Below are 24393 nucleotides of genomic sequence, written 5' to 3'. Positions count from 1 at the left end.
TAGGTACAGTAGGGTTGAGGGTCAAGTCAATTGGGAGGTGAGTTTGAGTGGAGAAAAACTGGAGGAAGTGAAGTGTTTTAGATATCTGGGAGTGGATCTGGCAGCGGATGGAACCATGGAAGCGGAAGTGGATCATAGGGTGGGGGAGGGGGCGAAAATCCTGGGGGCCTTGAAAAATGTGTGGAAGTCGAGAACATTATCTCGGAAAGCAAAAATGGGTATGTTTGAAGGAATAGTGGTTCCAACAATGTTATATGCTTGCGAGGCGTGGGCTATGGATAGAGTTGTGCGCAGGAGGATGGATGTGCTGGAAATGAGATGTTTGAGGACAATGTGTGGTGTGAGGTGGTTTGATCGACTGAGTAACGTAAGGGTAAGAGAGATGTGTGGAAATAAAAAGAGCGTGGTTGAGAGAGCAGAAGAGGGTGTTTTGAAGTGGTTTGGGCACATGGAGAGGATGAGTGAGGAAAGATTGACCAAGAGGATATATGTGTCGGAGGTGGAGGGAACAAGGAGAAGAGGGAGACCAAATTGGAGGTGGAAAGATGGAGTGAAAAAGATTTTGTGTGATCGGGGCCTGAACATGCAGGAGGGTGAAAGGAGGGCAAGGAATAGAGTGAATTGGAGCGATGTGGTATACCGGGGTTGACGTGCTGTCAGTGGATTGAAGCAAGGCATGTGAAACGTCTGGGGTAAACCATGGAAAGCTGTGTAGGTATGTATATTTGCGTGTGTGGACGTATGTATATACATGTGTATGGGGGGGGGGGTTGGGCCATTTCTTTCGTCTGTTTCCTTGCGCTACCTTGCAAACGCGGGAGACAGCGACAAAGTATAATAAAAAAAATAAAAAAAAAAATATATATATATATATATATCCATAGCCCAAGCCTCGCAACCATACAACTGCCGCAAACCTACATTCACTGAGAACCAATCACTTTCCTCTCTTCCTACACGTACACATGCCTTACATCCTCGATAAAAACTTTTCAAATCGATCCAATTCACTCTATTCCTTGCCCTCCTTTCACCCTCCTGCATGTTCAGGCCCCGATCACTCAAAATCTTTTTCACTCCATCTTTGTACCTCCAATTTGGTCTCCCACTTCTCCTCGTTCCCTCCACCTCCGACACATATATCCTCTTGGTCAATCTTTCCTCACTCATTCTCTCCATGTGCCCAAACCATTTCAAAACACCCTCTTCTGCTCTCTCAACCACGTTCTTTTTATTTCCACACATCTCTCTTACCCTTACGTTACTTACTCGATCAAACCACCTCACACCACACATTGTCCTCAAACATCTCATTTCCAGCACATCCACCCTCCTCCGCACAACTCTATCCATAGCCCATGCCTCTCAACCATACAACATTGTTGGAACCACTATTCCTTCAAACATACCCATTTTTGCTTTCCAAGATAATGTTCTCGACTTCCACACATTCTTCAAGGCTCCCAGGATTTTCGCCCCCTCCCCCTTCCTATGATTCACTTCCGCTTCCATGGTTCCATCCGCTGCCAGATCCACTCCCAGATATCTAAAACACTTCACTTCCTCCAGTTTTTCTCCATTCAAACTAACCTCCCAATTGACTTGACCCTCAACCCCACTGTACCTAATAACCTTGCTCTTATTCACATTTACGCTTAACTTTCTTCTTTCACACACTTTACCAAACTCAGTCACCAGCTTCTGCAGTTTCTCACATGAATCAGCCACCAGCGCTGTATCATCAGCAAAGAACAACTGACTCACTTCCCAAGCTCTCTCATCCACAACAGACTTCATACTTGCCCCTCTTTCCAAAACTCTTGCATTCACCTCCCTAACAACCCCATCCATAAACAAATTAAACAACCATGGAGACATCACACACCCCTGCCGCAAACCTACATTCACTGAGAACCAATCACTTTCCTCTCTTCCTACACGTACAGATGCCTTACATCCTCGATAAAAACTTTTCACTGCTTCTAACAACTTGCCTCCCACACCATATATTCTTAGTACCTTCCACAGAGCATCTCTATCAACTCTATCATATGCCTTCTCCAGATCCATAAATGCTACATACACAAATCCATTTGCTTTTCTAAGTATTTCTCACATACATTCTTCAAAGCAAACACCTGATCCACACATCCTCTACCACTTCTGAAACCACACTGCTCTTCCCCAATCTGATGCTCTGTACATGCCTTCACCCTCTCAATCAATTTTTTTTTTCTTTTTTGCTTTGTCGCTGTCTCCCGCGTTTGCGAGGCAGCGCAAGGAAACAGACGAAAGAAATGGCCCAACCCCCCCCCCCATACACATGTACATACACACGTCCACACACGCAAATATACATACCTACACAGCCTTCCATGGTTTACCCCAGACGCTTCACATGCCCTGATTCAATCCACTGACAGCACGTCAACCCCGGTATACCACATCGATCCAATTCACTCTATTCCTTGCCCTCCTTTCACCCTCCTGCATGTTCAGGCCCTAATCACACAAAATCTTTTTCACTCCATCTTTCCACCTCCAATTTGGTCTCCCACTTCTCCTCGTTCCCTCCACCTCCGACACATATATCCTCTTGGTCAATCTTTCCTCACTCATCCTCTCCATGTGCCCAAACCATTTCAAAACACCCTCTTCTGCTCTCTCAACCAAGCTCTTTTTATTTCCACACATCTCTCTTACCCTTACGTTACTTACTCGATCAAACCACCTCACACCACACATTGTCCTCAAACATCTCATTTCCAGCACATCCATCCTCCTGCGCACAACTCTATCCATAGCCCACGCCTCGCAACCATACAACATTGTTGGAACCACTATTCCTTCAAACATACCCATTTTTGCTTTCAGAGGTAATGTTCTCGACTTCCACACATTCTTCAAGGCTCCCAGGATTTTCACCCCCTCCCCCACCCTATGATCCACTTCCGCTTCCATGGTTCCATCCGCTGCCAGATCCACTCCCAGATATCTAAAACACTTTACTTCCTCCAGTTTTTCTCCATTCAAACTTACCTCCCAATTGACTTGACCCTCAACCCTACTGTACCTAATAACCTTGCTCTTATTCACATTTACTCTTAACTTTCTTCTTTCACACACGTTACCAAACTCAGTCACCAGCTTCTGCAGTTTCTCACATGAATCAGCCACCAGCGCTGTATCATCAGCGAACAACAACTGACTCACTTCCCAAGCTCTCTCATCCCCAACAGACTTCATACTTGCCCCTCTTTCCAGGACTCTTGCATTTACCTCCCTAACAACCCCATCCATAAACAAATTAAACAACCATGGAGACATCACATCACATCAAGAGCGTGGTTGAGAGAGCAGAAGAGGGTGTTTTGAAATGGTTTGGGCACATGGAGAGAATGAGTGAGGAAAGATTGACCAAGAGGATATATGTGTCGGAGGTGGAGGGAACGAGGAGAAGAGGGAGACCAAATTGGAGGTGGAAAGATGGAGTGAAAAAGATTTTGTGTGATCGGGGCCTGAACATGCAGGAGGGTGAAAGGAGGGCAAGGAATAGAGTGAATTGGAGCGATGTGGTATACAGGGGTTGACGTGCTGTCAGTGGATTGAATCAAGGCATGTGAAGCGTCTGGGGTAAACCATGGAAAGCTGTGTAGGTATGTATATTTGCGTGTGAGAACGTGTGTATGTACATGTGTATGGGGGGGGGGGGTTGGGCCATTTCTTTCGTCTGTTTCCCTGCGCTACCTCGCAAACGCGGGAGACAGCGACAAAGTATAAAAAAAAAAAAAAAAAAAATGTATATATATATATATATATATATATATATATATATATATATATATATATTTTTTTTTTTTTTTCATACTATTTGCCATTTCCCGCGTTAGCGAGGTAGCGTTAAGAACAGAGAACTGGGCCTTAGAGGGAATATCCTCACCTGACCCCCTTCTCTGTTGCTTCTTTTGGAAAATTAAAAAAAAACAAGAAAGGGGAGGATTTCCAGCCACCCGCTCCCTCCCCTTTTAGTCGCCTTCTACGACACTCAGGGAATACGTGGGAAGTATTCTTTCTCCCCTATCCCCAGGGATATATATATATGGATTGCACAAAAGATGCTTGTGGCATGAGAAGAGTGGGAGGTGGGTTGATTAGAAAGGGTAGTGAGTGGTGGGATGAAGAAGTAAGATTATTAGTGAAAGAGAAGAGAGAGGCATTTGGACGATTTTTGTGAATAATTTTTGTAAATGTGAATAAGAGCAAGGTTATTAGGTACAGTAGGGTTGAGGGTCAAGTCAATTGGGAGGTGAGTTTGAATGGAGAAAAACTGGAGGAAGTGAAGTGTTTTAGATATCTGGGAGTGGATCTGTCAGCGGATGGAACCATGGAAGCGGAAGTGGATCATAGGGTGGGGGAGGGGGCGAAAATTTTGGTAGCCTTGAAAAATGTGTGGAAGTCGAGAACATTATCTCGGAAAGCAAAAATGGGTATGTTTGAAGGAATAGTGGTTCCAACAATGTTGTATGGTTGCGAGGCGTGGGCTATGGATAGAGTTGTGCGCAGGAGGATGGACGTGCTGGAAATGAGATGTTTGAGGAAAATGTGTGGTGTGAGGTGGTTTGATCGAGTAAGTAACGTAAGGGTAAGAGAGATGTGTGGAAATAAAAAGAGCGTGGTTCAGAGAGCAGAAGAGGGTGTTTTGAAATGGTTTGGGCACATGGAGAGAATGAGTGAGGAAAGATTGACCAAGAGGATATATGTGTCGGAGGTGGAGGGAACGAGGAGAAGAGGGAGACCAAATTGGAGGTGGAAAGATGGAGTGAAAAAGATTTTGTGTGATCGGGGCCTGAACATGCAGGAGGGTGAAAGGAGGGCAAGAAATAGAGTGAATTGGAGCGATGTGGTATACAGGGGTTGACGTGCTGTCAGTGGATTGAATCAGGGCATGTGAAGCGTCTGGGGTAAACCATGGAAAGCTGTGTAGGTATGTATGTTTGCGTGTGTGGACGTGTGTATGTACATGTGTATGGGGGGGGGGGGGGTTGGGCCATTTCTTTTGTCTGTTTCCTTGCGCTACCTCGCAAATGCGGGAGACAGCGACAAAGTATAAAAAAAAAAAAAAAAAAAAAAAAATCTCTCTTACCCTTACGTTACTTACTCGATCAAACCACCTCACACCACACATTGTCCTCAAACATCTCATTCCAGCACATCCATCCTCCTGCGCACAACTCTATCCATAGCCCACGCCTCGCAACCATACAACATTATTGGAACCACTATTCCTTCAAACATACCCATTTTTGCTTTCCGAGATAATGTTCTCGACTTCCACACATTTTTCAAGGCTCCCAAAATTTTCGCCCCCTCCCCCACCCTATGATCCACTTCTGCTTCCATGGTTCCATCCGCTGACAGATCCACTCCCAGATATCTAAAACACTTCACTTCCTCCAGTTTTTCTCCATTCAAACTCACCTCCCAATTGACTTGACCCTCAACCCTACTGTACCTAATAACCTTGCTCTTATTCACATTTACTCTTAACTTTCTTCTTTCACACACTTTACCAAACTCAGTCACCAGCTTCTGCAGTTTCTCACATGAATCAGCCACCAGCGCTGTATCATCAGCGAACAACAACTGACTCACTTCCCAAGCTCTCTCATCCCCAACAGACTTCATACTTGCCCCTCTTTCCAGGACTCTTGCATTTACCTCCCTAACAACCCCATCCATAAACAAATTAAACAACCATGGAGACATCACACACCCCTGCCGCAAGCCTACATTCACTTTCCTCTCTTCCTACACGTACAGATGCCTTACATCCTCGATAAAAACTTTTCACTGCTTCTAACAACTTGCCTCCCACACCATATATTCTTAATACCTTCCACAGAGCATCTCTATCAACTCTATCATATGCCTTCTCCTATATATACATATATATATATATATATATATATATATATATATATATATATATATATATATATATATATATACATATATATATATATATGTACATAAATGCCCATACATGCACATATACAGACATATACATATCAACATATACATACATATACAGACACATACAAACACATAAATATATATACACATGTTCATATTCACATTTGCCTGCCTTCATCCATTCCTGTCGCTACCCTGCCACACAGTAAAATAGCATCACTACCCCCAGCTCCAGCAAGGCAGCACCAAGAAAACAGAAGGCGACTAAAAGGGGAGGGAGCGGGTGGCTGGAAATCCTCCCCTTTCTTGTTTTTTTTTAATTTTCCAAAAGAAGCAACAGAGAAGGGGGTCAGGTGAGGATATTCCCTCTAAGGCCCAGTTCTCTGTTCTTGACGCTACCTCGCTAACGCGGGAAATGGCAAATAGTATGAAAAAAAAAAATATATATATATATATATATTTGGGAGGTGAGTTTGAATGGAGAAAAACTGGAGGAAGTGAAGTGTTTTAGATATCTGGGAGTGGATCTGTCAGCGGATGGAACCATGGAAGCGGAAGTGGATCATAGGGTGGGGGAGGGGGCGAAAATTTTGGGAGCCTTGAAAAATGTGTGGAAGTCGAGAACATTATCTCGGAAAGCAAAAATGGGTATGTTTGAAGGAATAGTGGTTCCAACAATGCTGTATGGTTGCGAGGCGTGGGCTATGGATAGAGTTGTGCGCAGGAGGATGGATGTGCTGGAAATGAGATGTTTGAGGACAATGTGTGGTGTGAGGTGGTTTGATCGAGTAAGTAACGTAAGGGTAAGAAAGATGTGTGGAAATAAAAAGAGCGTGGTTGAGAGAGCAGAAGAGGGTGTTTTGAAATGGTTTGGGCACATGGAGAGAATGAGTGAGGAAAGATTGACCAAGAGGATATATGTGTCGGAGGTGGAGGGAACGAGGAGAAGAGGGAGACCAAATTGGAGGTGGAAAGATGGAGTGAAAAAGATTTTGTGTGATCAGGGCCTGAACATGCAGGAGGGTGAAAGGAGGGCAAGGAATAGAGTGAATTGGAGCGATGTGGTATACAGGGGTTGACGTGCTGTCAGTGGATTGAATCAAGGCATGTGAAGCGTCTGGGGTAAACCATGGAAAGCTGTGTCGGTATGTATATTTGCGTGTGTGGACGTGTGTATGTACATGTGTATGGGGGGGGGCCATTTCTTTCGTCTGTTTCCTTGCGCTACCTCGCAAACGCGGGAGACAGCGACAAAGTATAAAAAAAAAAAAAAAAAAAAAAATACATATATATATATATATATATATATATATATATATATATATATATATATATATATATATATATATATATATATATATATATATAAATGCCCATACATGCACATATACAGACATATACATATCAACATATACATACATATACAGACACATACAAACATAAATATATATACTTTTTTTTTTTTTTTTTTTTTTATACTTTGTCGCTGTCTCCCGCGTTTGCGAGGTAGCGCGAGGAAACAGACGAAAGAAATGGCCCAACCCCCCCCATACACATGTACATACACACGTCCACACACGCAAATATACATACCTACACAGCTTTCCATGGTTTACCCCAGACGCTTCACATGCCTTGATTCAATCCACTGACAGCACGTCAACCCCTGTATACCACATCGCTCCAATTCACTCTATTCCTTGCCCTCCTTTCACCCTCCTGCATGTTCAGGCCCCGATCACACAAAATCTTTTTCACTCCATCTTTCCACCTCCAATTTGGTCTCCCTCTTCTCCTCGTTCCCTCCACCTCCGACACATATATCCTCTTGGTCAATCTTTCCTCACTCATTCTCTCCATGTGCCCAAACCATTTCAAAACACCCTCTTCTGCTCTCTCAACCACGCTCTTTTTATTTCCACACATCTCTCTTACCCTTACGTTACTTACTCGATCAAACCACCTCACACCACACATTGTCCTCAAACATCTCATTTCCAGCACATCCATCCTCCTGCGCACAACTCTATCCATAGCCCACGCCTCGCAACCATACAACATTGTTGGAACCACTATTCCTTCAAACATACCCATTTTTGCTTTCCGAGATAATGTTCTCGACTTCCACACATTTTTCAAGGCTCCCAAAATTTTCGCCCCCTCCCCCACCCTATGATCCACTTCCGCTTCCATGGTTCCATCCGCTGACAGATCCACTCCCAGATATCTAAAACACTTCACTTCCTCCAGTTTTTCTCCATTCAAACTCACCTCCCAATTGACTTGACCCTCAACCCTACTGTACCTAATAACCTTGCTCTTATTCACATTTACTCTTAACTTTCTTCTTCCACACACTTTACCAAACTCAGTCACCAGCTTCTGCAGTTTCTCACATGAATCAGCCACCAGCGCTGTATCATCAGCGAACAACAACTGACTCACTTCCCAAGCTCTCTCATCCCCAACAGACTTCATACTTGCCCCTCTTTCCAAAACTCTTGCATTTACCTCCCTAACAACCCCATCCATAAACAAATTAAACAACCATGGAGACATCACACACCCCTGCCTTCATCCATTCCTGTCGCTACCCTGCCACACAGTAAAATAGCATCACTACCCCCAGCTCCAGCAAGGCAGCACCAAGAAAACAGATCAAAAAAGGCCACAGTCATTCACACTCAATCTCTAGCTGTCATGTGTAATGCACCGAAACCACAGCTCCCTTTCCACATGCAGGCCCTATAAAACTTTCCATAGTTTACCCATGATGCTACACATGCCCCAATTCAATCCAAACAGCATGTCTGCCCTGATATACCACATCATTTCAATTCCATAACCCTTGCACACCTCTTACCCTCCTATATGTTCAGGCCCCGATCGTTCAAAATCTTTTTCACTCTATCCTTCCACCTCCAGTTTGGCATCCTGCTTCTCCTTGTTCCCTTCACCTCTGACACATAATCCTCTTTGTCAGTCTTTTTCCTCACTCATTCTCTCCATATGCCCAAACCGTTTCAACACACTTTCTTCTGCTCTCTCAACCTCACTCTTTATTTCCACACATCTCTCTTACCCTTTCATTATTTACTTGATCAAACCACCTCATACCACATATTGTCCTCAAACATTCAATTTCCAACACATCAACCATCCTCCATACAACCTTATCTAGAGCTCATGCCTCACAACGATACAACATTGTTGGAACTACTATTCCTTCAAACATATCCATTTTTGTTCAAGATAACGTTCTCTCCTTCCACACATTCTTCATCACTCCCAGAATCTTCATCCCGTCCCCCATCCTGTTACTCACTTCTGCTTCCATGGTTCCATCCACTGCTAAGTCCACTCCCAGATATCTAAAACACTTCACTTCCTCCAATTTTTCTCCATTCAAACTTACATTCCAACTGACTTGTCCCTCAACCCTACTGAACCTAATAACCTTACTCTTATTCACATTTACTCTCAGCTTTCTTCTATCACACACTTTTCCAAACTCAGTCTCCAATCTCTGCAGTTTCTCATCCGAATCAGCCACTAGAGCTGTATCATTGGCAAACAACAACCGACACTTCCCAGGCCCTCTCATCCACAAGAGACTGCATACCCACCCCTCTCTCCAAAACTCTTGCATTTACCTCCCTAACCACCCCTCCATAAACAAATTAAACAACCATGGGAACATCAAACACCCCTACCGCAGACTGAACATTCACTGGGAACCGATCACTCTCCTCTCTTCCCGCTCGTACACATGCCTTACATCCTTGGTAAAAACTTTCCATTGCATCTATAGATGCAACTGAACTCCCACAGCATTATTTCTTAAGACCTTCTGTTTTTCCAAGTATTTCTCACACACATTCTTCAAAGCAAAAACCTAATCCACACATCCTCTACCACTTCTGAAACCACACTGCTCTTCCCCAGTCTGATGCTCTGTAAATCCCTACACCCTCTCAATCAATACCCTCCCATGTAATTTCCTAGGAATACTCAACAAACATATGCCCCTATATTTTGAACACTCACCTTTATCCCCTTTGCCTTTGTACAATGGCATTATGCATGCATTCTGCCAATCCTCAGGCACTTCACCATGTCCACATATACAATGAATATCCTTACTAACCAATCAACAACACAGTCACCACTTTTTTAATAAAGTCCACTGCAATACCATCCAAACCAGCCACCTTGCTGGCTTTCATTTTCTGCAAAGCTTTCACCACCCCTTCTCTCTTTACCAAACCATTCTTCCTGACCCCTCTCACTTCGCACACCACCCTGACCAGAACACCCTATATCTGCCACTCTATCATCAAACACACTCAACAAACCTTCAAAATACTCACTATATCTCACCTCATCATTACCTGTTATTACTTCCCCTCTTGCCCCCTTCACCGATGTTCCCCATTTGTTCTCTTGTCTTATGCATGTCATTTACCTCCTTCCAAAACATCATTTTAATCTCTCTAAGATTTAATGATACTCTCAACCTAACTCTCATTTGTCCTCTTTTTCAACCCTTGCACCTTTCTCTTGACCTCCTGCCACTTTCTTTTATACATCTCTCAGTCATCTGCACTCCTTTCTTGCAAGTATCGTCCAAACATCTCTCTTTTCTCTTTCACTAACAACTTTACGTCTTCATCCTACCACTCACTACCCTTTCTAATCTGCCTTTCTCATGCCACATACATCTTTTACACAAGCCATCACTGCTTTCCTAAATACACCCCACTCCTCACCCACTTCCCTCACCTCATTTGCTCTCACCTTTTTCCACTCACTACCCTTTCTAATCTGCGCACCTCCCACCTTTCTCATGCCACATACATCTTTTACACAAGCCAAGACTGCTTTCCTAAATACACCCTACTCCTCACCCACTTCCATCACCTCATTTGCTCTCACCTTTTTCCATTCTACACTAAATCTCCCCAGGCACTTCCTCGCACAAGCCTCCTTTTCAAACTCACTTACTCTCACCACTCTCTTCTCTCCAACATTCTCCCTTCCTTTTTGAAAACCTCTACAAACCTTCACCTTCGCCTCAACAAGATAATGATCAGACATCCCTCCAGCTGCCCCTCTCAGCACATTAACATCCAAGAATCTCTCTTTTACACACCCATCAACTGACCATCTCTCCTACTCACATATGTATACTTATGTATATCTCTCTTTTTAAACCAGGTATTCCCAATCGCCCACCTTTTTTCAGCACACAAAACCACAAGCTCTTCACCATTTCCAATTACAACACTGAATACCCCAATTATACCCTCAACTGCCACATTACTCATCATCGCATCTAAATCTCCCATCACTAAAACCCGGTCTCATGCATCAAAGCTGCTGACACAATCACTCAGCTGCTCCCAAAACACTTGCCTCTCATGATCTTTCTTCTCATGACCAGGCCCAAAAGACAAGTATGTTAAAATATGAAAAACATAAAATGTATTTGTATACCTTCTCAGCAACAATAGGCTCCTTAACAACTGTCTTCATTTCATTCCCTGGTCTTCTGATCCCACCTAATAAAGATGGTAATGGAGAATAGTAGAATCCTTTAACTGTATCACCTGACTGGATGGGAATAGCAAACCTTCCCAGGAATTTTCGGCGTGGTTGGCAACCTAAAAACGAGGCAAAAACTGCCAATACAATCAATGTAACTGACACTTTCTGATGCTATCACAAAAATGTGGTGAACTGAACACTCATAACAACATTGCAATATACAAAAAACATATGGAATCGGTATTCTTCATTACACATAGTTACAAAATGTGACAAAAAATTAGTGTGAAATTTGATAAGGTCATGAAAGAATAGCAAAAATAAGTGATAGGTTTGGTGAGGCAGAAGAAAAAATAAGAATAAGGGTTATCCAGCTGTTACTGGATGGTTAAATATGGGCCATCCAGCTCTTAGGAGTCAATTAAGCTCATTGTTATAAGGATGACCAAAATTTCTATGATCACTACTTGTCCATAGCATCCATATGTCTGGAACAATTTGGAACATTATGATAACTAACACTTATGGACATATGACACTTATAGACATATGACTGGAAATCAAATACAAACACATAAGGAGCATATTCATCAACACTTTACTGAACTTTTGAAAAATTATTCAAATAAAAACAATTACACATACTCACCGCCTCCCTGTTGAGGCTCCATTAACCAGATTCAAAGATAGATTTTTGCTTCACACATTATCGTCGCATGATAAACATTCCTTGATGTGAGTCTGAAACATATAATATGTATTCCTAAATATGATAAAACAACTTAAGCATAGTCTGTATGTGTTACACATGTTTATAAACAAACATACAGGTATGATAAATATCTATAGTCAATATTTACAATAAGAATTTGTGGAGTACCTTCGAGAATGAGCAAAATAAATATGTGTACTTAGTAATAATTTGGGTAGCTGATTACATCAATGGTTCTTTACAGTTAGTCAAACTATGTTCATTAAAAACACAATTTGGGTACACCACAAGAAGAGTTTTGAAGAATGAGTTGTGGAGCTTAATTTGGAGAATTTTATCCATAATGGAATACAAAATAAGTAGTCAGTAGAGAGGGTTAAGGAGATTTGGGAAAATGTAGTTTTGAAAATAGTAAAAGAAACATACCTTGGTACTGAGAGAATATATGAAAACTTCATCTAACTTTTCAGTGTAAACAATTACCTTATTTTCAATTTTGATATGGTCTTGCTATGAAAAAGTGATCATATTAAGACTGACGTGGACATTAGTCACATACGTGGACCTGGGCAGCCACCTGAGGTTGTTGAAAGGGGACTACTAAACAGTTAACAATGCATTAGTGAATTCTGACGAGGTTACAACGGAAATCGAAGGAGGAAAATGGAACAACTTCAGATATGCCTTTTGAATTGAATAATTTTTTTATGCACATCAATATGAACTCACATCAAGCAACAGTTATCTTACCAACTTTCTGGAAACCTCTGAAAACTGGAAATAAGAATCTAATAAAGGATACAGCATCGACATAGTATCATAGATAATTAAAAGGTATTCATTACGATCCCCTAAATGAAACCAACTCAGCAATATACTCTATATATTTCCTTCTTGTATCTCCCCTGATGATATGATCATTACATGAAAATGCACTTGGGAACTTATCATGTTTTGTTTCCCTATGGACAAAAAGGAATTTACTAAAGTAAATCACGCATTCACTTGTAATCTTTTCTAATATATATATTTTTATATATATATATATATATATATATATATATATATATATATATTTTTTTTTTTGCTTTGTCGCTGTCTCCCGCGTTTGCGAGGTAGCGCAAGGAAACAGACGAAAGAAATGGCCCAACCCACCCCCATACACATGTATATACATACGTCCACACACGCAAATATACATACCTACACAGCTATATATATATATATATATATATATATATATATATATATATATATATATATATATATACATAAAGTTAATGAATGGCCTTGGTTGGGGCAACACCTGTCCTTGCCCTCTCAACTGAAAAATGATATTAATAAAAACATTTGGCGTTCTGAGCAAAGTACCTTAATGACCTGAATGCTCTCTACCTAAAAGAAAAATAAGTCTGAATACCGTACATGGCAGACCTCAGAATAGGATGGGGTAGACAGCGGAGGGCCACGACTCCCTGGAGTGAATTATTACCATTAAAAATATCCAGTCTTCATATTCATATAACATAATATACAAATAAGTGAGTTATTAACAAAATTAAACTTATTAAGTGCCGTAATCAGGGCAAGGTTTTAAACCCCGTTCAGTTGGCCTTATTCTTGACATGTGTTTACAATTTAGAATATAGGCGGGTTAACCCTTTATGTATGATCGCTTTAATATGAAAAACCTTCCTTGAACTAAATTGCACGTTTTCCCTTTTCTATTGTTTCCTTTCAAAACACAATCAAATGCGTTTTATATGAAATATATCAGTATTGATGAGTACTATTTTTTCCCAAGTTTATTGTATATACATATCTTATACAATATATGTACGATACACTTAACGTGGTAAGGGGCTGCTAGAGTTATTTGGTAAACTTGAGTGGGGAATACATTGAAGTAAGGCTATTTGATAGAACCTTAATTTGGAATCGGTTGTTTTGTTGGGATATCTTTTCTGTAAAGTGGAACTCAGACCCATTCAGGGTACATAGACAAACACTTCTTGGTAAGGGCAGATTAAAAAGTCATAATCATGAAAGAAATTGACCAACTGGAGAGTGAACAGTGAGAGATGTAAGGACAGAGTAACAGGAAAACATAACATGAACTTAAGTAAAAAAAAAAAAAAGAAAAAACTGTGAATAAGATTGTAATAAAACGCTTTATTGTATAAGATTGGTAGATGAAAAGAACAGATTGGCTAAGGACTTGGTTAATGCAGACAGCATACATATATTCAAGAGATTGTATGATATCAAAGATTGTTCAAGAGATGATACCCCACGAGCATAAGACTCCCTCCCCGTGCAGTACAAATAGGTAATTACAGATAAGTAATCACGTCAAGATAACGTTAATCAACCTAGCGCACAATCGGTTAGCGTACATCCCGCAATGTAAATTTAGCTAGCGTGTGTTGTTCCAGCGTCCATAGATCTAGCGCACATACCAAAACAACACGACCATATGATCATATGGTAACATAAACAAGGATTCTTAAAGACCCTTAACCACTGTGTAAATACCTCCATTCGCCTGCGGAAATGGAAAAGAAAATCGTCTGTGAGGTTTCAAAGTGCCTACAAGTCAAGAATGTCAAGATTTCAATGGAGGAAAACAAGGTGAGTGACAGAAATGGGGAGAATTGGGGGTGTTAAAGTATATGGTCTTTGGCTGTGGGAAGGAATACCCATTTGGTAGATGGTATTTGTAATCAGGAAATGGTAAAATACGTCAGGCTATGCCTGAAAGAGGCTGATTACACGGATTTGAATTGAAATTGTATTAGATCACCACCGTAATCACTTCAGATTTGTCAATGATCTCATTTTGTATGGACCTCATACGATGCTCTGTTGAAGGTATTACCTAACAATTTAGGTATTGTCTTGTGTGTTTTACATTGGATTACTTTGTAAATAGGAAAATGATGTGACTGGAGATATTCCTCTGTGTTCTAACCATTCCAAACTTTTTTTTTTTTTTTTTTTTTTTTTTTTTTGCTTTGTCGCTGTCTCCCGCGTTTGCTAGGTAGCGCAAGGAAACAGACGAAAGAAATGGCCCAACCCCCCCCCCATACACATGTATATACATACACGTCCACACACGCAAATATACATACCTACACAGCTTTCCATGGTTTACCCCAGACGCTTCACATGCCCTGATTCAATCCATTGACAGCACATCAACCCCGATATACCACATCGATCCAATTCACTGTATTCCTTGCCCTCCTTTCACCCTCCTGCATGTTCAGGCCCCGATCACACAAAATCTTTTTCACTCCATCTTTCCACCTCCAATTTGGTCTCCCACTTCTCCTCGTTCCCTCCACCTGCGACACATATATCCTCTTGGTCAATCTTCCTCACTCATTCTCTCCATGTGCCCAAACCATTTCAAAACACCCTCTTCTGCTCTCTCAACCACGCTCTTTTTATTTCAACACATCTCTCTTACCCTTACGTTACTTACTCGATCAAACCACCTCACACCACACATTGTCCTCAAACATCTCATTTCCAGCACATCCACCCTTCTGCGCACAACTCTATCCATAGCCCACACCTCGCAACCATACAAAACTGTTGGAACCACTATTCCTTCAAACATACCCATATTTGCTTTCGGAGATAATGTTCTCGACTTCCACACATTCTTCAAGGCTCCCAGGATTTTCGCCCCCTCCCCCACCCTATGATCCACTTCCGCTTCCATGGTTCCATCCGCTGCCAGATCCACTCCCATATATCTAAAACACTTTACTTCCTCCAGTTTTTCTCCATTCAAACTTACCTCCCAATTGACTTGACCCTCAGCCCTACTGTACCTAATAACTTTGCTCTTATTCACATTTTCTCTTAACTTTCTTCTTTCACACACTTTATATATATATATATATATATATATATATATATATATATATATATATATATATATATATATATTATATATATATTTTATTTTTTTTCCAAACTTACCTTACTTAATTTTAGAATTGTTTTAAAGAAGAGGTGGAAATCCAGTTTAGAGGCACCACAGGTTATGAGGCACCACAGGTTATTGACAAATTTGGATGAAATATACATCACTGGATACACAAAACAGTTTTGCCGTCTGTTTTATGCTTTAGTATTTTGAAGAATCTCAATATAACACATTGATACGATTTTTGTTATGTGGTACCCTAAATTACCCCCAGAATTTTTTTTTTTGCAGAGCAGGAAAGTCGTAATATAGTCTTAACTGGTAAATACCCCAAATGTTTGAGTTAACTCAAATTGGAAAGTATATAATTGTAGTTCCAGGTGGAAAAGTTTAATTGATTTGGGATGCAAATGCATCAGCAAAGTCCCAACTGGTAAAATGGACTTTTTTAGTTTTGCAGTTTGAAGAACATATTTGTGAGCATTTTGGCTTTTAATTACTAACCCTCCAATTAATGTATGTACTTGTAGCACATGTGAGATTAGATTGCATAAACTCTGCAATATTATCTAACTTTTTTGAATCATTTTGTCATTTTAGTTCTTTTACTTAAAACACTTTCCTTTTATATTCTGTTGCAGGATACTTTGTGAAGTTCAGCTAATCATGTAATTGATGATATAACATTACATGTACTGTGGTATTTATTTATGTTGAATGTCTTGATAGAAGTTAGGTATTTTTGTAAAGAAAATTTACTTTCATATATGTAAATCTGACATACTTATTGTTTCAGGTCATAGTTGAAGCAGGAGATAAAAAGACTGTTGGGTTTGCCTGTGGAATATTAAATCTTGTACGATCTCACAAGTCTAACCTTGAAGGTTCTTCAACATTAGAGAAATGCCTGACTCACGATTGGTTAACTTATTGCTCTACAGACCTTTTCCGCTGCCAGACCTTTGAGGTGAGAGAATTGATTAGAATGTTGTTAGAACTCTTTGACATTGTACCTCATTGGAGGTTGATTAATAAGCTAGAGGGTAATCTTTATGGTAGAGGAGAAAGGATGCAGGTAAGTGGCACATTTTCCAAATGGGCTGAGGTTACAGGTGGGGTGGTGCAAGGCTCATTCTTGGGCCTACTGCTGTTCTTTGTGAAAGTATGTGTCATGCCAGAGGGACTACACTCATACCTAAACATGTTTCTGTCAAGGTCATGCGAGAAATGGGCAATGAAAACAGTCATATCAGCTTACAGAGGGACCTGGGCAGACTTCAAAGTTGGTTAGGTAATTAGATGATGAGATTCAATCCAAGTAAGTATAAGGTAATGAGGCTGGAGTACCATTGGCATGGAAGGAGGCTTTATGAATAGAGGGGAAGGCAAGGGTGGAAAAGAATCTTTGTATTGTCTGCCCACAAGCATGAGAGCATACCTACTGGAAGGAGTGTTTAGAGAAAACTTTCTGATTAGGAGAAACACAAAGTCAGAAATAAAACCTTCATTGACGAATTATGAGCACACTAGAATCCATTTGTCATGAGTGTACTTTCATTAGCAAAAAGGGGAGAAAAAATACTTCCCACGTATTTCCTGTATGTCGAAGAAGGCGACTAAAAGGGGAGGGAGCAGGGAACTGGAAATCCTCCCTTCCCGTTTTTTAATTTTCCAAAAGAAGAAACAGAGAAGGGGGCCAAGTGATGGTATTCCCTCTGAGGCTCAGTGCTTTGTTCTTAATGCTACCTTGCTAACATGGGGAATGGCAAATATGTATGAAAAAAATTCATGTATCTTTAATTTTCATAACTTACAGATGGGTGAAATTAATGCACACTTTTACACCACCAGCTATGTTAATTTGTCGACTCTTGTTCCCATCTACTTCCCATAGCACTAAGATATCTGTGTATTATTGTGAACCCTTCACCAAATACTCTCATCCCAAATGTTTCTCATACTAAATTTTCATGTTTGAAGAATTATAGTGTACAAGATCTTTGCAGAAATTAGTTTTATATTTTTTTGTACCACACATTCTGCTTACAGCACTTAAACAAAAACTTAGCATACTCATTGATATATATTTCATTTTTTAGGCTTTCAATGGATGTCTGCAGCGCATAAATGAAGCATTGATGACGTGCTCGTGCCTTTGTGGTTACTCTGTGACAATTGCTGATGTGGTTGTGTTCCTAGCTCTTCACCCCTTCATTGCCAAATGGAGCTTTCTTCAAAAGGTATCATAGGAGCACTTTGTACATATTTTTTTTCATTTCTTCATCTTTACCTGTTTTGGAATGTTAGTGTCAAAGTTTTGTCATGGTTGTGGGAAGGGGATAGTATAGCCGTAAAAGAATTAAAAAGATCTAGAAAAAAGAGAAAAAAATTATATCTCTTTGTAATTAATTTTCTTTTCCCTTCAGAAAAGGTGCCAACATTGCTAAATCTAGATTCATAAGTGAAGCAGTATTAAGACTGTACTCAAATTTTCTGTTTGTCTTTCATAAAGAATCAGTGCTTTCAGTTACTTGTACATTCTGTATATTAAATTTTGCACATTATCTGCTTGAAGGAGCCAATTGAGGAGTGTTTACCCTCCTTGAAGGTGCAGGCTTGGGTGTCTGGATGACATAGAATGAAAAGAAGAGAGAGATAGGTAGTATGTTTAGGGAGAAGACCCAGAATGTTTTGAGTCTGATTGAAACTAAGTTCAAGGGGAACATTGATTTTGAGTTGATATTGAAATATTTTAGGCCACCTTCAGTGGCTTTCTCCCCCTGTATAAAATAACTTATGAAATAAATTGTACCATTAGTTTTCATGTTAAGCTCAATTGAACAACTTTGTTGAAAAAGACTTTTCTTAATCTAAACTGGATGAGCTACACATAGATGCTGGTTCCACACTCACCCAAAATAAGTTGTACCATTAGTTTTTCTGTTAAGCTCAATTGAACTTTGCAGAAAAAGACTTTTCTGAATCTAGACTGGATGAACTACACGTAGATGCTGGTTCCACACTCACCCCATATCATCTTGTGCTGTAGACAAGCATATTTCTGCTTTATATGTTTGGAGTGACCTGAAATATTGTTGCTGCTATCAATTCTTGGCTGTAGGAAACATGGAAAATTATTGATTAGGTAGCTTGTGGGGAGATAACTCTCTACAATCAATTTCCATTGGTTCTATATTTCAGAACCATTGTATGGATAAACATGAACACTGTACCTTCATATCTTTCTGGTTGTGTAGAGAAAGTGTCTCTATAAAACTTTTTTCTTGAAGGATTATTCATTTGAATGTCACATGATGTCTAAGAAATCTGCCACACATAATGGTATGGGTTGATGCATTTTTTAAGGAGTTGCTTCTTATGCATTGATGGAACCTGAATTTCTTGGGTATTTATAAGTTTTCTTCAGATTATTTGAGTTGAAAGTTTTCTTCAAACTTGTTGCAAGCAGCAATAATATTTGAATCTGTTATTCATTGAAGTGCTTGAAATGCAGGACTTCATAAGTATTCAGATATCAAAATCATCGATAAATCCCTATTAATGTACCCCTTTCTGTAATGCAGGAATGAGTTCATTAATTACTGACTTATCATCCACTTATCTTTGTTTTTTCCAGCTTTATTGAGGATATCCTTGTTGATTTATTATCTGCTTATCTAAGTTGCCTTTTCCAGCTTTATTGAGGATGTCCTTATAAAAGAATCAAACATTATGGACTACAAGCCTTTGAAAATTTTTCTCAATAGGATACCTTTCTAATGGCAGCGTAGGCCATTACAGTATTATAATTTTATCTGCTGTCTCCTTGTATTGAAAATTAGCTGCTATAAAATTCCTCTCTGTATAGATGAATTTTGGTTGCAGTTTTAGAATTCGTATTCTAACACAACTAGTAAATTGACTCACTGCATTGTTATATTTTTATCTTATTTTTTTTTACTTAAATGATTGAGAGAATAAAAGTGCTGGGATAGAATGTTGCTAGCTAAGCATTCAAATTTATCATCAATAATATCAAGTCCTTTTTTATTAATATGTATAAGGATTTGTGCAGAAATCATTAAATGTCAATATGTACGGGCTTGAGGATTGGCAGAATGCGTGCATAGTGCCATTGTACAAAGGCAAAGGGGATAAGGGTGAGTGCTCAAATTACAGAGGTATAAGTTTGTTGAGTATTCCTGGTAAATTATATGGGAGGCTATTGATTGAGAGGGTGAAGGCATGTACAGAGCATCAGATTGGGGAAGAGCATTGTGGTTTCAGAAGTGGTAGAGGATGTGTGGATCAGGTGTTTGCTTTGAAGAATGAATGTGAGAAATACTTAGAAAAGCAAATGGATTTGTATGTAGCATTTATGGATCTGGAGAAGGCATATGATAGAGTTGATGGAGATGCTCTGTGGAAGGTATTAAGAATATATGGTGTGGGAGGCAAGTTGTTAGAAGTAGTGAAAAGTTTTTATCAAGGATGTAAGGCATGTGTACGTGTAGGAAGAGAGGAAAGTGATTGGTTCTCAGTGAATGTAGGTTTGCGGCAGGGGTGTGTGATGTCTCCATGGTTGTTTAATTTGTTTATGGATGGGGTTGTTAGGGAGGTGAATGCAAGAGTTTTGGAAAGAGGGGCAAGTATGAAGTCTGTTGGGGATGAGAGAGCTTGGGAAGTGAGTCAGTTGTTGTTCGCTGATGATACAGCGCTGGTGGCTGATTCATGTGAGAAACTGCAGAAGCTGGTGACTGAGTTTGGTAAAGTGTGTGAAAGAAGAAAGTTAAGAGTAAATGTGAATAAGAGCAAGGTTATTAGGTACGGTAGGGTTGAGGGTCAAGTCAATTGGGAGGTAAGTTTGAATGGAGAAATACTGCTTTAGATATCTGGGAGTGGATCTGGCAGCGGATGGAACCATGGAAGCGGAAGTGGATCATAGGGTGGGGGAGGGGGCAAAAATCCGGGAGCCTTGAAGAATGTGTGGAAGTCGAGAACATTATCTCGGAAAGCAAAAATGGGTATGTTTGAAGGAATAGTGGTTCCAACAATGTTGTATGGTTGCGAGGCGTGGGCTATGGATAGAGTTGTGCGCAGGAGGATGGATGTGCTGGAAATGAGATGTTTGAAGACAATGTGTGGTGTGAGGTGGTTTGATCGAGTAAGTAACGTAAGGGTAAGAGAGATGTGTGGAAATAAAAAGAGCGTGGTTGAGAGAGCAGAAGAGGGTGTTTTGAAATGGTTTGGGCACATGGAGAGAATGAGTGAGGAAAGATTGACCAAGAGGATATATGTGTCGGAGGTGGAGGGAACGAGGAGAAGAGGGAGACCAAATTGAAGGTGGAAAGATGGAGTGAAAAAGATTTTGTGTGATCGGGGCCTGAACATGCAGGAGGGTGAAAGGAGGGCAAGGAATAGAGTGAATTGGATCGATGTGGTATACCGAGGTTGACGTGCTGTCAGTGGATTGAATCAGGGCATGTGAAGTGTCTGGGGTAAACCATGGAAAGCTGTGTATTTATGTATATTTGCGTGTGTGGACGTTTATGTATATACATGTGTATGGGGGTGGGTTGGGCCATTTCTTTCGTCTGTTTCCTTGCGCTACCTCGCAAACGTGGGAGACAGCGACAAAGCAAAAAAAAAAAAAAAGAAAGTTGATGGTGATAGATAGAATGTAAATTATGTTTTGGTATATTTGTTACAGGAATTGCTAATGCAGAACATTTCACTGGGTGTAGTGGCTTTTTCTAGTTTATATGCAATGTTGTCTTTGTATTTATCATTATTCCATTTTATTCACAGGAGCAGTATATGAACATCTCCAGATGGTTCAATTTTATGCAGAATAATGATCTTCTATGCAAGACACATTCACTAGTGCAGTTCTCTCGAACACTATTATATGAAGGAACCAACAGAATGCACTGAATTTTAGAATTTTTTGAGATGGACGTCCAACATTTACATACATTTTAGGAATGGGAATGTAGATAAACTTTTATAAGCAACTTTTGAAGGAAATTCTAACAAATAAATTTTTATGTATGTCATTAAAAAATCTATAATTACATCAAAGATTCAGTCACTTAATCCTCTTAAATTGAAAGTGCATTCTTTTAATTTAGGATAGGCAACCTGAGACCTCCAAGTGACAGATGAAAATTTTCTTAATACTGTTTGCTAGAACTTGCAAAATTTTTCTAATGGTAGAGCTGTGCTCTTTGCTTTATGGTACTACTCTGATCTGTGAGATTCCTATACATATTTCTAAAACATAGTATCACTTTGGCATCTGATTATGTTTCATTTATTCCTCTTGATATCTACTAATCATTTGAGGAATTTTTATTGTTAATGAACTTAAAAGAAGTTATTCAAAGATACAAATGCCACACATTTTACTCATTCTGCAGATTGTGAATATTATTTTCTACCTTGTCTGTTTGTTAGCATTATACATGTTTGAAAATCTGCACTCATGGTGATTCAAAGTTATTTGCAACATTGTGATCTGGATTACAATAACTTTATTAGTACCGGGAGTAAAAGTGAGCGAAGTTAAGGTAATGAGGTACAGCAGGATGATTTCTGTGGAACAACCTGAAGTGGATTACTGCATGTACTTGGGAGTTAATGTGTTGATGGATGGAATCAATGATTGAAGTGAGTCATAGGATAGGAGAGTTGGCTAATGATGTGGTTGCATTAAAGAGTGTGTGGAACAAGAGTTCACTGTCTGTTTGTGCAAAAATAGGTCTCTGAAAATATAGTAGCATCGACGATGATCCAACAGCATAACCATTACAGCAAGTTTTTCAAAATGTCCAGTGTGTTTATGTATGTAATGATTATCACTGTGATTCTGTTTATGGTCTTACAGTGATTATTGTTAGTGTGATAAGGAGAGAGTTTAACACTCATGTTGCTCCATCTCTAACATGTAAAAAAACATATCTTCCTTCACAGATGAATCCAATTAAATTTGAATTGATCAATTCAATTTGTGTTGTCTCAGTAGAGTTGGTTAGCTTGGAGGAGACAAATTTCCAAATAATTATGGTAGCCCCACTTTATAGGTATTTCCATCAAAATATGAAATTAGTTTGACATTCAATTTGGCAAAAGACAGGAAATGTCACTAACAATTGATATATTATAGTGTCATGAAAGTAGAGTTACCAGTGTAAGGCCAGACCAAAGGGTATTTCTCAAATTCCCTTGTCCATGGTGTCATATTTGACACAAGTGTGGATACTTTTTACCGTGTGCACCATGTCTTTACTTGTGTGTGAGTATACACATACACAACCCCTAGCCTAAGCCAAATACCCATTTTTTTTACTTGTCTTTAGGGGAGGATGATCACTTGGGTTGGATGTTGGCTTGCTGCTGCACCCAGGATTCACACCCATGTTATTGTTCATAAATCATTAAAATATTATTTATGCCAAATAGTACCATCATATGGAGAGAATGAGAGAAGAGGTTGGCAAAGAGGATACATGTGTTGGAGGTAGATGGGGTCAAAAGGTGGGAGACCAAATTGGAGATGGAATGTTGAAGTGAAAAGATTTTGGGTGATCATAGCCTGAACATGCAAGAGGGTGAAAGGCATGCACAGGATAAAGTAAATTAGAATGATTTGGTATGCAGGGGTCTACACGCTGTCATTGGACTGAACCAGGGCATGTGAGGCAGCTTAGGGAAACCATGGAAAGGTCTGTGGGGTATGATTGTGGATAAAGGTTTGTGGTTTCAGTGCATTGCACATGACAGCTAGAGAATGGATGCAAATGAATGAAGCCTTTCTCTGTCTTGTTTCTGGCGCCAACACAGGAAACAGTGATCAAGTATGAAAAAGAATTAATTTATAACATGACTATTACAAAGCAGACAATCATTATGAAGCAAATTTATTGATATACAAGCCATCATTACTTTTTTATTTCCAGTATCATCAGATATGTGAATATGTTTGTTTTGATTTGATGTGTTATTAGAAAGGTCAAAAGATGTTATATTCAGTTTAGGTCAAATAACTTTTCCTAGGAATGCATCTTTAGTTATGTAATGGAAGTTATTGGGAAAAACATGGATCAGATAATGTGAAATCAGTTGAAAGTCTTCAGTAATTTGAGGAATAGGCGTGTGTTGCTTTTGTGAGGTAGTATTAGAAACTAAACCTTCAAGGAAAAATCACCTGTTTGTACCCTTT

General features: G+C 39.7%; 2 protein-coding genes across 2 annotated transcripts in view; one reads left to right on the top strand and one right to left on the bottom strand.

Moving 5' to 3' along the window:
• The window catches only part of LOC139762685 (DNA polymerase theta-like), a 90687-nt gene extending 76813 nt beyond the window's left edge, over positions 1 to 13874 (bottom strand). The window contains exons 1-3 of the mRNA XM_071687645.1: positions 13658 to 13874; positions 12170 to 12261; positions 11470 to 11636 (exon numbers count right to left, since the gene is read on the bottom strand). Coding sequence (XP_071543746.1) covers positions 11470 to 11636; positions 12170 to 12191 — 189 coding nt within the window. The 5' untranslated portion in view covers positions 12192 to 12261; positions 13658 to 13874. The remainder of the gene's footprint in view (positions 1 to 11469; positions 11637 to 12169; positions 12262 to 13657) is intronic.
• Positions 13875 to 14686: 812 nt separating this feature from the next.
• AIMP3 (aaRS-interacting multifunctional protein 3) lies at positions 14687 to 22472 on the top strand. Its single transcript, XM_071687644.1, has 4 exons — positions 14687 to 14863; positions 16969 to 17139; positions 18272 to 18412; positions 21981 to 22472. Exons 1-4 carry the CDS (start codon positions 14786 to 14788, stop codon positions 22104 to 22106), a joined length of 516 nt encoding a protein of 171 aa, XP_071543745.1. The 5' UTR covers positions 14687 to 14785; the 3' UTR covers positions 22107 to 22472.
• Positions 22473 to 24393: the final 1921 nt, after the last annotated feature.

Source organism: Panulirus ornatus, chromosome 44, assembly GCF_036320965.1.
Source record: "Panulirus ornatus isolate Po-2019 chromosome 44, ASM3632096v1, whole genome shotgun sequence".
NCBI classification, from domain to species: Eukaryota; Metazoa; Arthropoda; class Malacostraca; order Decapoda; family Palinuridae; genus Panulirus; species Panulirus ornatus.
The sequence above is the reverse complement of the archived record's forward strand: the minus strand, read 5'-3'. Positions and strand labels throughout refer to the sequence as shown.

Bases quoted from the DNA above. Each gene is read 5' to 3' on its own strand.
- AIMP3 (XM_071687644.1), top strand. From the start codon at position 14,786: ATGGAAAAGAAAATCGTCTGTGAGGTTTCAAAGTGCCTACAAGTCAAG. The intron at 14,864-16,968 runs GTGAGTGACAGA...TTATTGTTTCAG, and splicing joins TTTCAATGGAGGAAAACAAG to GTCATAGTTGAAGCAGGAGA. The intron at 17,140-18,271 runs GTGAGAGAATTG...TTCATTTTTTAG, and splicing joins TCCGCTGCCAGACCTTTGAG to GCTTTCAATGGATGTCTGCA.